Source organism: Nesoenas mayeri, assembly GCF_963082525.1.
Source record: "Nesoenas mayeri genome assembly, chromosome: 10".
In the NCBI taxonomy this organism is placed as follows: Eukaryota; Metazoa; Chordata; class Aves; order Columbiformes; family Columbidae; genus Nesoenas; species Nesoenas mayeri.
Genome location: NC_137560.1, coordinates 15,525,096 through 15,544,707, shown reverse-complemented (window position 1 = coordinate 15,544,707; position 19,612 = coordinate 15,525,096). Strand labels below are relative to the sequence as shown.

Sequence of the window (19,612 nt, the reverse complement as noted above, 5' to 3'; positions counted from 1 at the left end):
CGGCGTCCTCAGGATGTGCAGGAAAAGGGCCTTTTCCTGCCGCCGCTCAGCAGGAAGCGCAGCCTCCGGGCACCCCATTGTTTGAGGCGGGCTCACCCCCGGGAGCCCCGGCTTTCACACGGCAGCGAGAAGCGGTGCCGGGGCGGGGGCGGTGCGGTCCCACTGCCCGCGCTGCCGTCAGACACCTTCATATCCGCAAGCGGGGAGGTTAATTAACCCCCTGCCAGGCTCCCGGCGTCGTTCCTGCGCTGCCTCTATTGACAACTCACATCCTCGTTCACAGTTTTAGGCAATTCCCGCTTTGACAAGCACCGCAGGGGGCGGAGGCACCGCCCCTCAAATGCTTTGAGTCCTTCCAGCGCAGGAATGGGCTCTTGTCCCCTCCTTCACAGGTGGGGAGAAAGGTACAGCCGTCGGTCACAAAACCCGCGGGGGATCAAGCACCCAGGGCAGCAGCAGATATGTTGAGACCCCTTACATACACCACTGGATCAGAAATGTTCTACTCCAATAGAGGAAAATAGTCTAAATTTCACATTACCTTTAATCACATCACTGCAGTGCATTTATAAACCAACCAGTTTCTTGTACCTAAATAAGCCACAACACCACAAGATTAACTGGCCTTTCCAACTCTAAATTCATACTACAGTTGATACGGTCTAACTTTAGCATCACGTTCATACACACCCACCCATCACAAAACTATTTTTCAGTCTTTTCTCAAAAAGAACCAGAACACAATCTTAGCACAAGATTTTATTTTACCCTGACCCATGCTTTTTACAGTTTATACACATTTTACAACTAGAAACCAAGGGTTCCAATTTCACTGTGCCACAACCCATTTCATATTCCAAATCATTGTAGCCCTTAGTAAAAAGTAAGTACATAAACTGCAACAAAACTTCTAGCAGGACAAAAAATGTAATAGAACTCCCCTTCTCATGTACAGATCCCTAGGATTTTGATCATCATGTCCTGTGTTGATACAGGATGCAAGCCCATGCCCAGAGAAGCAAGTACCAGTGTAGCCTACACCTCATGCCAACCCCCTACATCAAGGGAAACTGTTCCCTTACCTTTCACAGACCGGGAAATCAGCCCCCTCTGAACAGACACTTTGAGTACACCTTTAAACAGCATTTCTTCACAATTGCATACACAGCAAAAATGAGGTATAAATTAGTTGCTTTCATAAGGACTATTCAAAAATTATATACTTAAACAGAAGTGGATATTAGTATGCTGGCCGAAAGACTTTCATTCTGCATGTTACTCTTCTAGGCAATCTCAGCAAGAGCAATGAAAGTGTCCTAGTAGACATTAATCTTAATGATTCTTCAAAACAAGCACAAAAGATTTCTACCAAAGATGATCAAAACAAAATACTTTATAAAGTCTGTTACCTTCCAACAGCTGCTTTGTTTTCTAAGGCTTTGATGATTAAGACACAGCAGGCCATCTGATTCTCATGGAATAGTAAAGGTTGCACTAAAGGGGAATAAAGAATCCAAAAATAGTCAGTACAAATATTTACACCTACTATTGGAAAACGAAAAAAAACCCTAGTATTCTGACAAATGCTTTTATAGCTAAAGCTGACTGTGTGTTAAAATTTCCCATTCACCTAAGCTCCTCCCAAAAACCCAAGGTAGTCAGAGACATACGCCAAACAGCACCTTGTGTCAGCCCCTCAGGAGCATTTACTCACACATGACACAGGAAATGTTACCTTCAAAAGTACTGGCAGCAATAGGTCCAAATAAAAGTTCAAAGGATATTTTTTCTTTTAAGAGTGCTGCATTTGTCTACCAAAGATGTTAAAAAAAAAAAAATAAGACAATTATTGATTTGTTGGAGTAGAAAAAGTTGAATAAATTTCTTCGACCATCATAAAAAGTTATTTTCTTAAGAAAAGGCTGAACTTCTAACATTTGCACATCATAATTCTAATACAAAGCAAATCAGTAAGTTCCAATAAGTGGCTTTATAAGTAGTGTGGTGGTTTGTTTTCTAAATTCAGAACAACCAAGCACTCTTTAATATATGAAGGCAAAATGTTAAATTCTGGGTGTTTTTTTAGAAGAAAAATGGTTTCACCTTTGTTTGCAAAACTGAAACTAAGAATAAGAGGGGAGCTCCTTCCCACCTCCCCATGAAAAAAAAAAAAAGAGAAAAAAATAAGAATAAAAGTCTTTTATTAAAGTAGTTAAAAGTTTCTATGACAGATGGGGAGTTAGGACAAATTGTAGTGTTCTTGCTCTATTGCTTTATTGAAATCCTTAGAATAACTGCCTTAATCTCAAACTGAACTAGGCTATTCCACAAATACATCCTTGCCTGTGCAACTGCAGTGACCAATGGTTCTCCCAATCAGGAATAAACCCCTCACACACATTTTAGAAGTCATTTTACTGAGAGGCTTTTCTCCAGAAGCAACTTCTCATCATTCCCATCCTTTGTGTCTCTCACCCCACTGAATGCACAAGCAGGGACAGAGTTCTCTATCACAAATTACAACGTGCACAGATGTGAAAGAAACCTCTGACAATAGAGGCAACGGTATGATAAGCAAAGAATTTCAATTGCCAAGTATTTCATACGAGTGCCTATCACAGCTATAGTTCTGTGATGTAGCAAAATATTTGCTGTCTGGAATGCAGAGGGGAAGACGAAAGCTTCTTCCCCCAATTCTCAGCATTCCCAAGGGTTCAATTCAAACATTTCCTCTGACATCACCAAAAATGCAGCTAAACTTCAAGCTATTTGACCAATACCTTGCTTAAGGAACAGCATGAGAAATGCAGCCACTGGAGACTTGCTTGAAAACTATATTAAGTCACAGGACAATTTTGCAAAAAGTCTAAACCTTGCTACTTATATACAAGTAACCATGAGAGCAGCAGCAATTATTTACTAAAAAAAACCAAAACAAAATAGATTCTTTTGAGCTATTTTAGTTATCGTTAGAAATCAGCATCCAAATCTAGAACAAATATTGAATAGTTCAGATTTCTGAACTATTGAAAAGTTGAACACATTTAGAATTAGAAGCAAACCAGCTGTCTCTACACAGCTCATGAAACACAAGCAACATACAAGATGAAGCCGTAATTTATAAAGTCTCATTTGAGTCTCACACTCTGCTTAGAGAACTTAGTGCAGAATAGTCAGACTAATCTGATCTGTTTAAGAATAGAGAATTATCACTCTATCATGTTTAGATGTTTTGAGTACAAATATGAGATTTTCCTGTCACAAAAATACCCACCAATTATGCTCCAGATAGCAAGCCACCGCTATTTTGTTTTTAAAAATTTACTGATGAGGTTTTAGAAAAACTCTTATTGAGAACACTTTAAAAATACTTTTAGCATCATCTTCATAGACATCCAGAGTTTATGAATCCAGGGCTGCTTTAGGAAAACTCATGCCTTCCAGTGCTGGTCTCACAAAGTAACCATCACCATTTCTGCTACTGTTCATGAGTAAAATGGTCCACCGTTTAGCAAAAATTTAAATAAAGGGATGACTCAGAAAAAAATTAAATATTGCACAAATAATTTAACTGCAGACAGTCCAAGACACTTAAAGCATTGATTTTTGTCAACATATGAACTCTATAATATAGTAACACTTTCTATAATACAGGGGTTTTTTTTTTACAAGACATTTAAATTCAGCATTTACATAAACAACTATCTTTACAATCTGTTGTCATATAATGTTAAGAGTTCCAGCAGGAATTAATTTTGTCTTTGTTTTAAAAGTTCATCTATCTGAGTCTTGTACATGTTTTTCACATCTTCGAGATCCAGTCGCAGTTCTTCGGCTTCCTCTGCTTTCTCTCCATACATCTGAAGAATTGTATTGTATCTTTGATCCAAATCCTGCAAGGACACGGGCTTTGTTATCTGACTGGTTTTCAACTTAAAAGTTGGTGCTAGGATAATGTTCTACACTACCAGGGAAAATAAGCTCAGCATTATTTTATCAAAATATAACTACTTTATAATGAAGTAAATAGTAAACTCTTCAAAAATACTTTATGCTTTGAGTCTCTGAATACAGGTAGATTTATACTCTAGATACAAAAGGAAGATATTCCAAAGACTCGACTAGGAAGAATTAGTGCTTGCATTGGAGGACGTACTCAAGCACCTTGAAGTTCCACTGCTATAAGCATTAAAAGACAATTAGTAAACCGCACTAAATTTTACTACAGGAAAGACCACAGTTTGTGAAAGGTTTCACTGGGAAATTTAACATTCTGTATTTAAAGAACAATGATAATTTCCAAAATTATCCCAAAACAATTGTCAATGTTTCAATTTAAGTTCTTAGACGTTCAGAGGATTAAAATATTTGCCCTATTACCTGTACCAGTTCCACACACTCATTAAGCTTCTGCATCAAACTCTCATAAATCCAGGTTATTTATCAAAACGTCCCTTACTCTAAAAAGACTACATCCAGACAAGTGTTTTAAATGAAACAATAACATGTTCTCTCCCTGATTTAGCGTGCAATCTTACGCACAGCGCACATTTCTAACAACTGCATTTTGAAGTGACTACCTAGTCACGGAGTAGGCATTTTCAGATCCTACTATATAAAAAAAACCCTCAGGCACTTCAGTCATTTATGATTAGGGACAGATCGGAATATGATCCTAAATTCACAGGGGTATTCCAAAAAAACCTCAAGTATGTCAGCTTTACATCAAATTTACAACAGAAATACACTTACCTTTAACTGTGCGCGTAATTTTGGTATTTCCTTTACTTTTTCTTCAAGTTCATCATTTTGATTTGTTAATTTAACCAGTTCTTCTGCCATTATTGACCGAGTTTTCTCAAGGTTCCCAATTTCCAGCTAAGGTAAACAATTAGCAGAAGGAAAAAAAACATACTGTATTTATAAAATACCATTTCAAAATATTTTGATACAGTAACTAAGGTTTTTTCTTAACTCAGACTACGAAACAGCACACCCTGGAAGCATTCTCACTTTCTTCTCAAATTTGGTCCATGTTTGTGGGTTGGTTTGTTTGTTTGTTGGTGTGTTTTGTTTGGTTGGTTTGGGGTTGGTTTGGGGGGGGGGTGGGCTTTTTTGTGTGTCTTTGTTTGGTTGGGTTTTTTTCTTTTGTGTTTTTCTTTTTCTTTTTTCATAATGGCAAGTTCAGTTTTCTTTATAGGTCCTTGCCAAAACAAAAAGGAAGCAACAAATCCTTCTCTTGCTTTTCCCTTCTTCCCTACACAGACCTCCAGTGGCTATCCCGGTTAACAGAATTGTCATGAAAGGGGAAGAGCGAACACATTCTGCTGTGAGTAGAAGGATCAAGCTTTTTGAATATAAAATGGATTGCAGATATTTTATATTGAACATAAAACCCACAGATAATATTGATTGCATTAGTATTTACACTTATACATGCCGTATTTGGTTAGATAAGATTAACTACAGTACCTGCAGATGTGAAATCTCCCCTTCTCTCAGTTTTAGCTGTGACTGAAGGTTTTCAATTATACTTGAACCTGCTCCCATCCTTATAGCGTCATAAAGATTGCTCCCACTAGTAGCTATTGGCCCAAATGAGTGATCATGAGGATCGTCCTACAAACAAAAGGTTAGAGAAGCTTAAAGTTAGACAAAAATGTGCACCCTTTGGAATCTTCCCCCTCCTAAAGCATTATTTCATTTAAGATTTAAAATTATACTGTTACTAAGCAAGCAGTTCAATGCTTATATGTTGGTTTTAAAACAAAAGCTTAAGGTGAAAAGGTACAATTTAAGATAGCTCCTTACTGGCAAGTTCTTGTCACCTATACAAGTGTCATTTAACTGGGACATCAATAATCGGATCCGTAGGAAAGCAGCAGACTGCACATGGACCACAACAGTCAGTGATACTGCCCAGGGTTGTGCCCTACACCAGGGTTGTTGGTCAAAATAAATCAAATGATTTGACTCCTACTAGTGTTATTCAAGTCTCCTAGATGAAATTAGACATGTGAACTCAGCACCAATACATGTATGTATTACTCTGCAATAGAAGTACCAGTTTTACACACTTTTTCACGGATGTTTTACAATCACAGACATCCTGCAGGTTTGAGCCATTTCTGCATAGGAATTACATCATCTAAGGCAAATATACTCTTGAAGAGTCATTTTCTACATTAACAAAAGTTCTTGAAGAGGACAAAAAGCAGTCTATCAAAAAAGTCAACATAACTGACATACGATACCTGCGAGAGGAAAGATGTCTGAAGACCTGCCATGTCAACTCCACTTATGGAACTAGAGCGTGACATAGTTGGAGTGCTTGAAACAGTTTCAACTGTAAATGACTTCCGATCCTAAGGAAAAACACAACAACAACAAAGCCACCAACAAAACCCACACCCATACAATATCACCAGTTAGATAAAGAAAAAAGTTGACAAGATGATGAAAGACATTCGGTAAAGAACATACTGCCCTTTTCCACCAACAACTACAGAACATAACATGACAGATAACCTTTCCCCTTCCCCGATCCCTAAAACACATAAAAGTTCAACAATGAAGAATTACTGTGTTACTAACACTTCCAGCTTATTAATACGTACAAATCCTCAGAATTTTCAGGAAACAAAGTTGTTGCAAATTACACCAAAAGAATTTCTAAGTAGCCAAGGCAGACTAAGAGGCAGTTTTGCATGCCCAAATGTATCACATGAAGAATACCCTAAACTAAACTTCTAAACCCAGAAATATGTCTCTCTTTAAAATGCATGTTATTTTTTTAAATAATGTGTATTAATTCAATTCTGAGATTTTGCATGTGCCAATAACTTACTGACAACTTCCAAACAGACTAACCTCTTTCTAGAAGCAGTATCTGGAGGCATGCTAGCTTCTGAAGGACAGAGCACTTAGATTTTAGAACTGGAAATGGTAAGAAACCACCAACAGAAATAGTTTTACTTCAATATCAACCGCTTATTAGGAGTAACAAAGTTACTGACTATTGAGGACTGTTCGATGACTTGTCACTTAAGCTGGAAGCATGTGGTACATTATACACGGTCAAGTTAAATGCAAAACAGGAATTCAGTGCAAGCAATGCTAGTAGATTTGAGCAAAGAAAACAAGTAGCTTCATAAGGAAAGGAATCAAAGACCATTTAAAAAAAAATATCAGATTATTAAGCCAATCATTATCCATATTTTATCTCTTCTCAGGTTAAATAGATTAGTAGTCAAGATCCATTTCAGTGAGTATCACACAAGAACTTATTTCACTGGAAATAAAAGGCATTCACAATAAGGAAAAGCCAAGTCTTTAAGGCCTAGGCTGACAGTATACATTGTACTGCTCCAAGTCCATTTTGTTGATTCCAACAGTTTCAGGTTCTAGATAGCTATTAAAATAATCATAGTACCAATAAGATTGAACAGAAATGTTAAGGTTTGGTACCTTCTCCTTTGCTGCTTCTTGCACAAAAATTGCCTTCTTTCTTTCCTGTTCAACTTTCATCTTCTCCATTTCTAACTGAGTAGCAAGCAGTGTCTGCAAAAATAAATACAGGTTGTTAAACTCCTGCTAGCTCAGTCCTCAACAATAACATAGCTTAAAGCTGAAGTGGGCAATACCTTTTCTTTCTTTGCATCTTCCAAGGTTTTTGCGTACTCATCTTTGAGCCCTTCTAGTTCAACCTCATACCTACAATAAGGAAAAAAAGTAAATAAATATTCTGTGTTTACTTTAGATCCATATATTTTTAGAACATAGTTTCAAGGCTGTAAAACATCATGAAAGTAACATACTTCAGACAATCTCTAGCATGAAACAAAATATCTTTAACAAGCTGGGTGACTTTATCAAAAGCTGTCAATCATTTTGCACAGTCATATTGACATACAAAAGAATCAAGTCTTCCAACTTGCAGAGATCTGCTGTTGATGGTTATGTAAGGGATGGCTTACTCCTCCATTCCATTACAACTTTAAAGAAATGCTGCTAACCAAAAATGCAACTCACCTATTGTTTTCATTTTCCATTTTCTTCAACCTGTTTCTCTCCACTTCTAGCTGAGCCTGAAGGCGTGTATTTTCTTGCCTTAAAAGACTATTCTGAGATTCAGTAGAAGACATCTGAATTTTATTAGAAAGAAGTTCCTCTGTAGCAGCCCGTTCTCTCTCAGCAGCTGCTGCTAGAAGAGTTTGAGACTCACCTATTATTGAGAAAAACGAGGAATTTAACTTTTTTGATCAAATATCTATAATATGGACCAATTATTTAAGCATAAAAATGGAATTTTTAAAAATAAAACTATTTTTTCTTTTAAAATCAAACAAAACACACACCCAGAACTGTCTTCTGTTGTAAAGGAAATTCAATATTTTTCACCATACAGTCAGAGGAAGAAAGCAATGCAGAACAAGGAGACGTCACTCTTTCAGAATGCAATATATAGCTACAGATTGCCTCCAGAAGAGAAGTAATTTCTCTAGGCCCACCTTTGGGCGTTTTCTGCATTTTTCATTTAAAATAATAGATTCCTACTGTATCAATAAATACATGTCTCATTACCTATGCAGCTGGGTAAGTAAATGATTCGAGCCTTTACAATACAGTATCTAAGCCCCAGGCTTGACAACTGTAAATGCTGGTGTACTTTGAGCATCTCAATGTCCATCATTCCTTTAGATGCTGTGAGGACACGTACACTTTAACACCTCTATCTTACAATCTTACGTTACACTGTGTTTTACACAGAATCAGTGAATTACCTGTCCAAGAACCTTGGCAGAACACCCCACACACCATTTCCTTACAGAAAAGCGTTTTGTGCTCGTCTCCTCTGTGTCACCACCTACGCTTTGGGTAAGTGTCAAGCCCTTTTCATTGACCTTCAGCCATCTCACAGCTACATCAAGACCCTCACTGTTCAGTAAAAGCTAAAAACATCTTACTAAGCCTGTCGGAAAGATTCTTTTCCAGTTTTTCCCATGCAGAGGTTTGTGCTCCCAGTGTGGCTTGCAGATTTTCTATCTGACGGAGAAGTGGCCGTGTAGCAGATGTAACACTTTGACTTAGTTCTTGGTTCCGGCTCTCTGCTTCTTGGAGTCTCTGAAATCACAAATTCAATATGATTAAGCTTTAAAATCATATGACAGATTAAAAGATTAATACAGAATTCAACTAAACTTGTAACAGTTGCTTTACACACTAAAATTCATATGTTCAGATTCACAGCAAAGTGTGGAATTTCTAGATAGAAGCCTAACATTTTTAGATACACGATAGAGCAACAGTCCAGAAATTTACATTTCAAAAGCCTTCTGAACATCCCTTGAAACACTTTGGCAACAATCTACCTACCTTCTGGACCTTAGGAACAAGAAAAATATTCTTAAGAAGCAGCTAAAGAGTAATTTAAAACATATTTGCTAGCAATTTTAGAGGACTATTAAAATCATAGTGGCTATACTTTCTCTTATACTAAAAGGATAGCATTACAGTTAAAAGCCACCATAATAATTATATTCTGTTTTCAATATGTGATTAAAAAACCCGTTTCCTTTAATATTCTTACTGTTTTTCTACACAGGATATATTGCAGGTAACCAGGAAAAAAAAGGTCTCTCTCTCAGGCTATTAATGTCATACTAGCATTTCATTTTTAGTTTTTAGAAGCCCTCCTTGCAGATACAAGTGTAATCATCTATTTGCTACAGTACCTCTTGTAGTTCACCAATTTCCTGCCGTAAATAGTCTTCTTTTCTTGCTGCCTGCTGTTCTGATCGTTGCAGTGCTAGTCTCAGGTCTGCCACCTAAATAATCAAGACATTGTCACTAATCTCTTGTTAGAAGTTATAGTACCACCATTGCTAGAATCCTACACCATTTTTAAACACTGTTGGCCAGGATATGTCTGTTTACAAGTTAAAGGCTTAAGTTTTGCATTCACACAAATGGTTACACTCATTTATCTATCACTAAAAATTTTAACTAAATTTCTTGAAGTTCGCCTCACAGTAAGAGCACTACAAACTTAACACAGAGCCTGCCAAAGTCACTTTATTTAGACAAGCAAAATTAAAAGTATTTTTATATCAAATTAAAATTTTAAAGCTTAGCACAACTACCACTAAACACTGAACAAGTTCACAGGAAATTAATCCACTGGGTACTTGGTAAGTACACAAAAATGAGTTCCACCTTACACTGCACCTGCTTCATTATGCCAGATGCACACACCATCCATTTGTTTAATGCAATTTATTCACTGCATTTAAGACCCACCTGAATTGCCAAAGCTTCTTGTTGCTGTCGTGCCTCATCCTGGGCCTTCTCCAGAGCTAACCCAAGCTCTTCCTTTGCCTTCATTTCCCGACTAAGGGCTGCTTCTTGTGCTTCACTGTCCTTTGTAGCATTAGCTTTATGAAGATCTGCAAGTTCCCTGGGGATAAAAAAAAAAAAGCAAAACTTTTTACAGTTCATATAACACCAACAACTTCGTTTATGTATTAACATTTCACAAGCATTGCACAAGAAATAGACACAGAAGCTGGATGTACGATTGAAGACGGGCACGCAAATATCTGCTTACTTGTATGCACTGTCAAGTGCCGCCTGGACACTTCTGTTCCGTTCTTCAAGGTCTTCCACTTCAGCCTGAAGTTTAGCAAGATCCTTTTCTTGTCGCTCTACAACACTGTTCAGTTGTTTAATGCTGTCTCGATGTTGCTTCTCAAGGTCTTCCTTGCCATCAAGCACCTATTAGAGTGTAAACAAGAAGCATGAGACTAATTCCAGCAGGTGGGGTACACGAGGCCATTTAAGAACAGTGACAACTGTGGCAATCAATTCAGGATGAGGTTCACAAAATGACGAAACTGATCTAACAGCTGCCAAAAGAGAAAGGTTTTGTTCCCCCATCTTCCTCAGAGGAGGGGGCTTTTCATCACTACTTCACATACTTCCTCATACTTGGTCTGCTGCTCGTAAGGTCTTGATTCAATCACAAACTGAGCAAAAATACTGTCCAAATTCAGGTTTTCCAACTAAAATGTAGTGTGCTGAATTGGGTCAGCCCACTTGAGAACCAGCAGCGCAAATGCAAACAAGCAGCTGGCAAGATAACTGACCACAGTTTTAAAGTGCCCTGAGAACACACTGAGAAATCACATCTCAGTGTTCCAATAATACAAATAGAGAAGTCTCCCAGCAAAACAAACAAACAAAAAACCAAAACAAACAACACCAACAAAAACCCAGTCTACCTAGAGCCGCCCCAAAAGGCTACTCTGCAGTCAATATAAAAAGCTTTTTAAAAAATATCTTGGATATCTCACCTGTTTTAAATGCAGCAACTCCTCTTCCAATTCCTTAATCTTTTTGTTCTGTTTCGTGTTAATATTTTCCCTCTCTTTCTCTTTGGCTCTTAATTTCTTAATAATGTTGGAATTGTGCAGCTGCTGTTTGGAAAGCTTTTCTCCTGTGAAGAAAATGAACACAAAGCTTAGGACACATCGCTGTTATTCTATGAGCTCTCCCTATTCACGCCTCCCCATGCTCTCCAGTATAATGAAAATAATAATCAAATATACTTATATTTTGTCATGCAAGTTCTTAAGTTGTTAATCTACCTAATCCTAAAATGACCTTGCTACCCTAAGCTATAGTGAGGTAGGACAAGTAGTGAAAGGCTTTGAAAATAAAGCAAATGAGCTCATCATATCAGGTAAAAAAAAAACAAACAAAATGGCCTGTTCATTTAGTAACTATATTTTACTTCCAAAATTGAAAAGTAGTAAGGGAGACACTGTAGAAATGTCATGAACAATGCCCTAGTTAGATTTCTACTGAACAGAAGATGGAGTGTTGTACTGTATGCTGTTTTTACCTCCCAGCACCTTTGAATGCACACTGCAGGAAGCAGCCCTTGAGCCATCTGTATGTGACTCATCCCTCCTGAGGCTCTTTGCTATTAACCAAATGGTTCAAATGTTCAGAAGCATCTAACATGCTTCAAATGTTGTATTTTCCAACATACAGAAGGCTCATATGAGAAGGCAGTACACTTCTAATAATCCTACAAATTTTTACTATTAAAAATGTCTTAGTTCTCACCTTCCTCCATTAATCCTTTGATTTGCTCTTCTTTTTCCTTCAGTAATTCAGCAGTTTCATTTGTATTAAGTCTAGTAGCCAATTCTTCTTTAACAGTCTTTACTTCCTAAATAATAGGATAAAATACTTAGAACTATTTATTAGAATATATATAGGGAAAAATGCACCGTAATTACACTGATCACCTTTTCCTTCTCCCCTTGCTGTCAAATGCTTTTCTTCAAAAACAATTTAGGTTGGAAGGGAACTTTGGAGATGATCTGATCAAATCAGATTGCTCAGAGCCTTACTCCATCAAGTTTTAAAAACCCCTGAGGATTGAGACTTCTCTGTACAATTTGTTCTAACTCCTCCTTTCATTTCACCTTCTATACTTTAAACTTGTGCAGTATAGTAAAAACAAACTTATATTCACATACAGGTATTAGATCTTTTTCTTCTATTTCGGCTTACTACTGTGCCAACGCAGTAACACATACAGTCACAAAAAAACCTGTGACTTTTTTCTTTCCCCTGTTACAGATTTGAATTGACTTCTTGCAGACTAGCAATAAGTCGGAGAAATGTAATGCTGTGATACCAGGTCAAGAACATTTAAACTCCATTAACTTTGCTGCTGCAGACTTCAGTGCTCATTCCAAACCAATCCGCTATCAGGCCTTGACTCTCCTACCAGTTAACCCTTTAAAGAAGCCATTTCCATTCTTCATCACTTCCCCACATCCCCAGGCCATTCTTCTCCCTCACACCAATGCAAATGCATAATTGGGCACAAGGTAAATTAGAGCAGGTGTTAAACCTTTTTCCCCCAAACCAAACTAACTTTAACTTAAATGAGTTCCCCAACCTGGTTCACAAGACAGCTGCACGAATACATGTGTCAACACAAGGAAACAACAAGAAGCCTGGGAGGCTGGAATCAGCTTGTGCTGGTTACTAATACCATTAGGCAGCACCTGTCCATCTCATGCTTTTCCCTAGCTTAATTTTTATGAATTCATCACAAGAAATGTAATAGTGTTCTAAAATAATAAAGATTCCTTTCACTAAAAAGCCAAGTTACCTTTTTTGCTGCATCTCTTTCTTTGCAGGCTAGCTGGAGCTTCTTCTCAGCATCTGCAATCCGCTGAGCAAACTCCTCTTTAAGAGATGAAAGGCTACTGCTCTCTTCTTTCATTCTGAACATTTCACTACGTTTAAAATTAACATTTCAGAACAGTTGCACAATTATGACACCCCAAAGCAGTTTGCAGCAGGTTATCTTAAATGCTTTTAAAATGCGTTTGTTTTGGTTTTGTTTGTTCAGGTTTTTTTATTATTATTTAATTTACACATAAGGCAGAAGTCTTTTTTGTTGTTGTTTTTTTACACATCTATATTAGAAGTATTAATCAAAGATCTTTATTAGCTCAGAAATTACCCGTGAAAACAATTAAAGGCTTGATTTACCTTAAATGTTTTGCCCCTTAATCAAGTTCTTTCTGATTAACCACAGGGCTCAGGGCAAGTGATTAAAAGTACTTTTAAGTTAAGATCGATTTAATCATTAAATAATAGCTTCAGATATTACCTGTAAAATTTTAAACTTTATATTTGATCAATAAACTGGTAAATTCAACTTTTTTTTTTCTTTTCATTTTAACTGAATTAAATAATGAATTCAAGTTTTTCCCTACACCCAGCCCTTCTACCACACATTCACTGCTACATTCTCATCAGCAAATTACTTAGTAAATCAGGTTCCCCCATCTGTATCTGAATTATAACAAAGATCTTTATTAATAACTAAGTCTGACTCTACACATCTTTTTGTCATTCTTACTGCTTACTTAGTGAAAAATGCCTCACTAGTCTCTTCCCAACAGAAACTGTGGCCTCAAGAAATAATGTGTCTTTAAAAACAAACACCATCACAGTACATGCAATCATTATTTCCACCTTTCCCAGACAGTGCACATCCTTGCAACCTTTGTTCTAGTTATAGAGCTACTTGTTTTACAATATTCTTTACTGATTGTATCACGGTAAAGTTACAGTTACACCCACTACTGTGTATATTTTCATACTTACTCTTTTAGGTTATCATATGCTTCTTCCAGACGCGCCTTTTCTTTACTAGTACTTAATAACTGTATTTCCCTCTTCTCCAGTTTCTCAGTTAATGAATCAATCATCTGGACAATGTTTTTACAGATAAAGATCACATGAATGGGACAATTAAAACACAAGAGGGGCAGCCTTCCCCTCCCCGCAACCATTCCCACCCAGCACTATTTAAAGCTGAACTTGTCAATATTTTTAGGAACTGGAGGTAAAAGTCAGTGAAGATTGCCATACTTCTGCCACATTAATGTAGAGCTATGCAATACCTACGTAAACTAGCCATACAAATTTATTTTAATCTATCCACTATTCTTAACTATGCTCATCTCCATTAAAATGCATGGTGTACCTTCTTTTTAAAAGTAAAGATTATTTCTGCTAAAAACAACCATTAGTTTATCTAGTGAAAAGGACTTATTTACACTACTGCTATCCTCAAAGAACATGAATAATGCTCCTGAAACATGATCAAATTCTGACAGTTTCTAAGTCCGTGGAAAAAAAATGCTTGCAAAAATACTTAAAGGAATCTCCTTCACCCTTCACAGAAAAAAATTGCACCAAGGAATTAAAATACCATATTTGACTTATCAAGGCTTCCCGTTTGCTAGCATTACACACAATTCACAATAATGATAACTAGGTGGATTAGGTGAAATCTGAAACTGTTTGACCCAAAATTTCACCAGTATTTGTCTACTGCAGAAAATCAAGGATAGTTTTCTACAAGGTAGGGTAATTCAGTATCAATTAATTCATTCAAATAAGGTGAAGCTAATACTTACATAAGGAGAAGATACGAATTTCATCTGTAATTAAAGGGTGTGTTTGCATAAAAACATTTTACGGTTACCTTTTTAAGCTCTTGCTTTTCAGTGTCCTCTTCTAGCAACTTTTCAACAGCATCCTGCTGCAGCTCGGTCTCCTCTTTCACAATCTGTTCTTCAACAGTTTGCACAGCAGCAACCAAAACATCTGGCTGCTCAGAATTAACAGGGGTCGCACTTCTCCCACTCTCTTCCATCTCAGCTTCCTCAGCATGTAAAACAGAAGTGTCAGTCAAGTTTTCGGATTTATTTTTCAGGGCATCAACCGTTTCTGTCTTTGGTGCAGAAGGACTGACAGCAACAGATGCTGAAGCAGAAGCCCTGCCCGATAACTCATCATCTGAATTTATTTCACTTACACTTCTACTATCTAAAGACTGTACACTAAATGAATCAATTCTTTCAAAAGCATCAGAGGAGCAGCAGCTCTCGGTCATTTTTTGAAAGTCATCCAAACGATTGTAATCTGCACAGGCAGATGTAGATAAAAGCTGAAATGATGTTTGCATTAGGTGAAGACTGGATTTTGAATCTGCAGCTTCTTGTCTTGAACTTACTGAGCTCTCACTTATTACACTTTCATGGTCCAGAACCTCAATATCACTAGTTGTGGATGTCCCTGAGGAGAACGTGCTAATTGGAGGTGACGGTGTATTGCTTTGCCTGTCCTCAGTCTTTCGCTCCTTTGTTTCCAAACCCATGTCTTTTGTACCTGCATTAAGAGACTGTGAAGTGCTATCTGGTGCACCTCCTGTTCCATCCCCTCCAGCATTGGATTTTTCATTAAGAGCATCTTCAGTTACTTCCAAATTTAGAGCAGACACCTTTTGGTCAGTAACTTCATTTGTACTTTCTTCAGGCTTGGCATCAGATTTAAGCACAGAATTCTCTTCTAATTTCTCACTGGGAATATCGAGGTTTTTCAAGTCCACTAGGCCAGCTACAGAGGAATCCTTCACTTCTGCCTCTGTTGTCACTGTTACTTCCAGCTGACTGGGGTGCTGAGACTCCTTTAAAGAGTTTTTCACCTCCTCTTTGGGTCGCTGTGATTTGGCTGGAGGTTTGGATACCACTGGATTTTTCTGTATACTCTGAACATCTGTTGGAGAGAGAAAGGCACTGAAGAAGTTTTCGGATTCATCTACTACTGTCCTCCTCACTGGTTTAGTGATTGCTGTTGGTGATATTGGCTGATTCTGTGGTTCTGTATTTGAACTTAAACCCCAGGAAGATGTATCCCATCCTCCACTTATGAGAGAATTTGTTCCTAAAACAATAAAAAGGAGATAGGTTAAGAACACTTAAAATGTACTATTTTTCAGTATTTGTCTTTCTAAGTGCAACAGAACAGAAAACAATGTTTTCAATATCATATAACTTAAAGTGAACATTATATGTGACCACAAACAGCATTGTTTTTGTCACTACTTCCTTACAAAGCTTGGAACTGATTTCTAGACAAAGCACGAGAAGCTTAAGGGAGACATGAAGTAACTCTAAGACTTAAGGTGGACATAGACACCTCCAGAAAGTAGGAGTACCTGAATGGAACCAACTCGCTCACTCCCTGTTTAAGAGTTTAGTAACTTAAGCAAAGGCATAAAGAAACCATACACAAATTACACTACTAAATCCACGAGTGAAAAATTCAGAAGGATGGTGGAAAAGCATTTGAGAAAGGGAAACAAGCCCACAGTTCATTCTGAAAGCTGTAAGGGCAAGTCTGAAGCCTATTCAGGTACAAAAAGCAAGCATTTCTTTCGCAAACAGAACATGGTCTCCTTCTTCCTACAGTCAGAAGAGGCTTGGCAAAACAATCTGAAAAACTGTAGTTTAAAGTAGAGAATTATACAGATTACGAAAGGAGGAAACAACTACTAAGTCTTAAAAGTCACATGCCAGCAGCACACAGACAAACACTTCACACACCATTGCAGAAAGCAGGGGAAAAACACCTTAAATATTTGCAGAATTTACGCTATAAGAAGGCCTCTTGCCCTTTCAGTTTGTGACGGGCTTCATATTTTTCCTCACATACCAAGCAACAGCATGAAGTTGACAACACACGTTATCAGTAGCCTAGCTGATAGCTTTCTTTTTCTCCTGGGGAGAAATACTGAATTGATTAGTGGTCAAGTTGACCTAAACCAACATCAATGGTTCCTATTATTGTAGTTCTTGCAGGTTTTCCAAGACTTGTCAACAGCAAAGATAATAAGAATTTCAGTATAAAATTTCAGTAGCATCCCAAGTAAGAAGGATTAATCAAAAGCTAATATCATTAGCTTTTGTACCTACAAACATAATCTGGATAACATAACTATTTCAGGCTACTTAAAAACAAGCTCACTTTATACAGTAGCATCTATTAAAAAACACTGAGTTATGCTACTTAAAGCAGACTACAATTTTCAGAAACTGTTAATAGCTATTGGCCTCAAGATCTCAAGTTTAGATAATCACTGCTCTCCTTGCCAAAAATACTACAAACACCTGATTTATTACCATCTTGTTCATGACTCAATAGCTTCAGAAAAAGCCTTGTGAGTGAAGCCTAACATTCAGAAAATATTTTGACTTGTTATAAAAATAAATCTGCCTTCCCTGAAAAACAGACACAGGCTGATCTTTGCTGCTTTCCTTATGAACTATAGAACTGCTATAAATACTAAGATATAAACTAAGTTTAAAAATTGTTTGGATAGGTCTGAAGTTTTAGGAAACTAAGCACAACACAGTCTTTTATAAACAATTTCTGTAACTGAAGACGACACAGGACTATATAAGTGGCTGCTGAGCCCTTGCTCCCACAGAAGGATGAGGAGAGGCAAAACTGACCCTGTGCTTTCCTGAGCAACCAACTTAGAAAACACCTTCCATTGTTACAGCTTTCAATATTCAGAAATCTAACTCTGCTGTGGGTATACCTGGCAATAACCTCCTCCTACAAATACATACATTTATTCTAGATACAGTCGTAATAAGGACAGAGATTCCAGATGACTTTGCTTCCCGTCCTTTCCTTTATTCATTTTTATTTTCAAGGTGTTAATTATGGGTGGAAAAGTTTCTAACAAGAGGACTCCTTTTTGGTCTTGCGTTTCCAAACAGCAATTTAGGACCGATCAGGTTCTGCATCAGCACACGTACAAAGCAGACACTTCCTCATAACCAAAGTATGACAGTTCTTCCACCAACACGTTCCTTTCAACCGATGTTGAAGGATTATGAACTTAACACCACAAAATAGTGGAAACTTCACTTGGTTTTATGTGGACCAGACTTTCAGCTTCTTCATTGCTCTTCCTGTCGCAAAGAGCGAAACCATGCATGCCTCAGAAAGAAACATAATTACCTCTTTTTTTATTAAGTGAGCGGTTTTTATCGCTTATTAGTTTCTCGGAAAAAAAAAAACAAAACAAAATACAACGCCTTAAGAACCGCGGGTATGAAGTGCAGTGCTTCCCATGCAACAAAAGCAGGACACAGGTGACAACCACCAGGAGTTGCGTGTGCTGCTGAGGTTTCCTCCACTTCTGGTCAGTGTTATCCTGGCCCCGTCTGACCGGGGGGAACGAGAAGCACCACACGCATGGCTGAGCCGGTTAAACCCGACCCGGGTTCAGGGGGAGCCGGGGGAGGGTGTGGGGAAAGCGGCGCCCCGGCCAACCCCGCTGCGAGGGCCGGGGCGGGCGCTGTGAGGGCGGGGGGCGAGGCGGGCGGGTGGGGGCACGGCGAGGGCCGCTCGCTGTGACCCGCACTTACCGTCGCCGTAGTCGGGGATGACGGCGTCGGCCCAGGGGTTCTCCTCGGCCTGGATGTCCAGCACACGGTCGATGGACTTCTGGGCCTGCGACAGCGCCTGCTTGGCGAAGCTGGACAGCTGCGAGGCGTTGAACCAGCTCATCCTCCGCGCTGCCCGGTCCCGCGGCACCGAGCCACAAACACAGAGGCGGGTGCGGAGCGACCCGCCCCCAGAGCCCGCTCCCCGGCGGGGCGGGCGGCCGTGGCCTCGGGCTCGGCTCCGTGCGGGGGGGCAGCGCGGCCCCGCGCCTGCGCGCTGCCGGGCTCCACGTCGCAACGAGCTCGGGCGCAGCCGCCCTCCAGCCCCCTGAGACGTTACGAGAGGCGGAGCGCCGGCCTTCCGCCTCGGTACGCGCCACGGCGCAGCGCCGGCCCAGGCTGCCTTGCTGCTGTTCTGACAACTCTTAGATGTTAAAAAATCAAGTTTTCTTCAAGCTTCTTAATCCTTCCTTCAGCCGGTTACCACACATAAGGAAACAAATATAGGCCATTCTAGACCTCAACCTCTCCATTTGCTGCTTAAAGTCCCGCAGCTTACGAGAGGCCTTTAACGCTTCCAGAGGCTGCACAACACTTGAAAATCAGCTGTTTAAAAATTACAGCGGAGTGCAGCCCTTTTATTACAGGGTTCCAGTGCAAGGCTGGAAGATGGAATGTTTAAAGACAGGTCATAGTTTAAAAGATGGAAGAAGTTTAAGCATAGCTGATGCATCATGTAAAACCAGAGCATTCAGGTTGAGGTATCCAGC

The 19,612-nt window shown here is 38.8% G+C and overlaps 1 protein-coding gene across 3 annotated transcripts; it reads right to left on the bottom strand.

Moving 5' to 3' along the window:
* Nucleotides 1-922: 922 nt before the first annotated feature.
* Nucleotides 923-19,062, bottom strand: TMF1 (TATA element modulatory factor 1). 3 transcript variants are annotated; one of them, XM_080350556.1, is made up of 17 exons: nt 18,825-19,062; nt 15,086-16,326; nt 14,200-14,303; nt 13,193-13,319; nt 12,130-12,235; nt 11,352-11,494; nt 10,607-10,773; nt 10,300-10,456; nt 9,735-9,827; nt 8,967-9,123; nt 8,032-8,224; nt 7,644-7,713; nt 7,468-7,560; nt 6,255-6,365; nt 5,473-5,619; nt 4,753-4,878; nt 923-3,893 (listed from the first exon to the last, which is right to left on the bottom strand). In XM_080350556.1, exons 1-17 carry the CDS (start codon nt 18,964-18,966, stop codon nt 3,750-3,752), a joined length of 3,321 nt encoding a protein of 1,106 aa, XP_080206682.1. In that variant the 5' UTR covers nt 18,967-19,062; the 3' UTR covers nt 923-3,749. The 3 variants fall into 3 exon arrangements, with proteins under 3 accessions (XP_080206682.1, XP_080206683.1, XP_080206684.1); XM_080350557.1 differs by having other exon boundaries at nt 15,086-16,158; XM_080350558.1 differs by lacking the exons at nt 923-3,893; nt 4,753-4,878; nt 5,473-5,619; nt 6,255-6,365 and adding an exon at nt 6,398-6,936.
* Between the last annotated feature and the right edge of the window lie 550 nt (nt 19,063-19,612).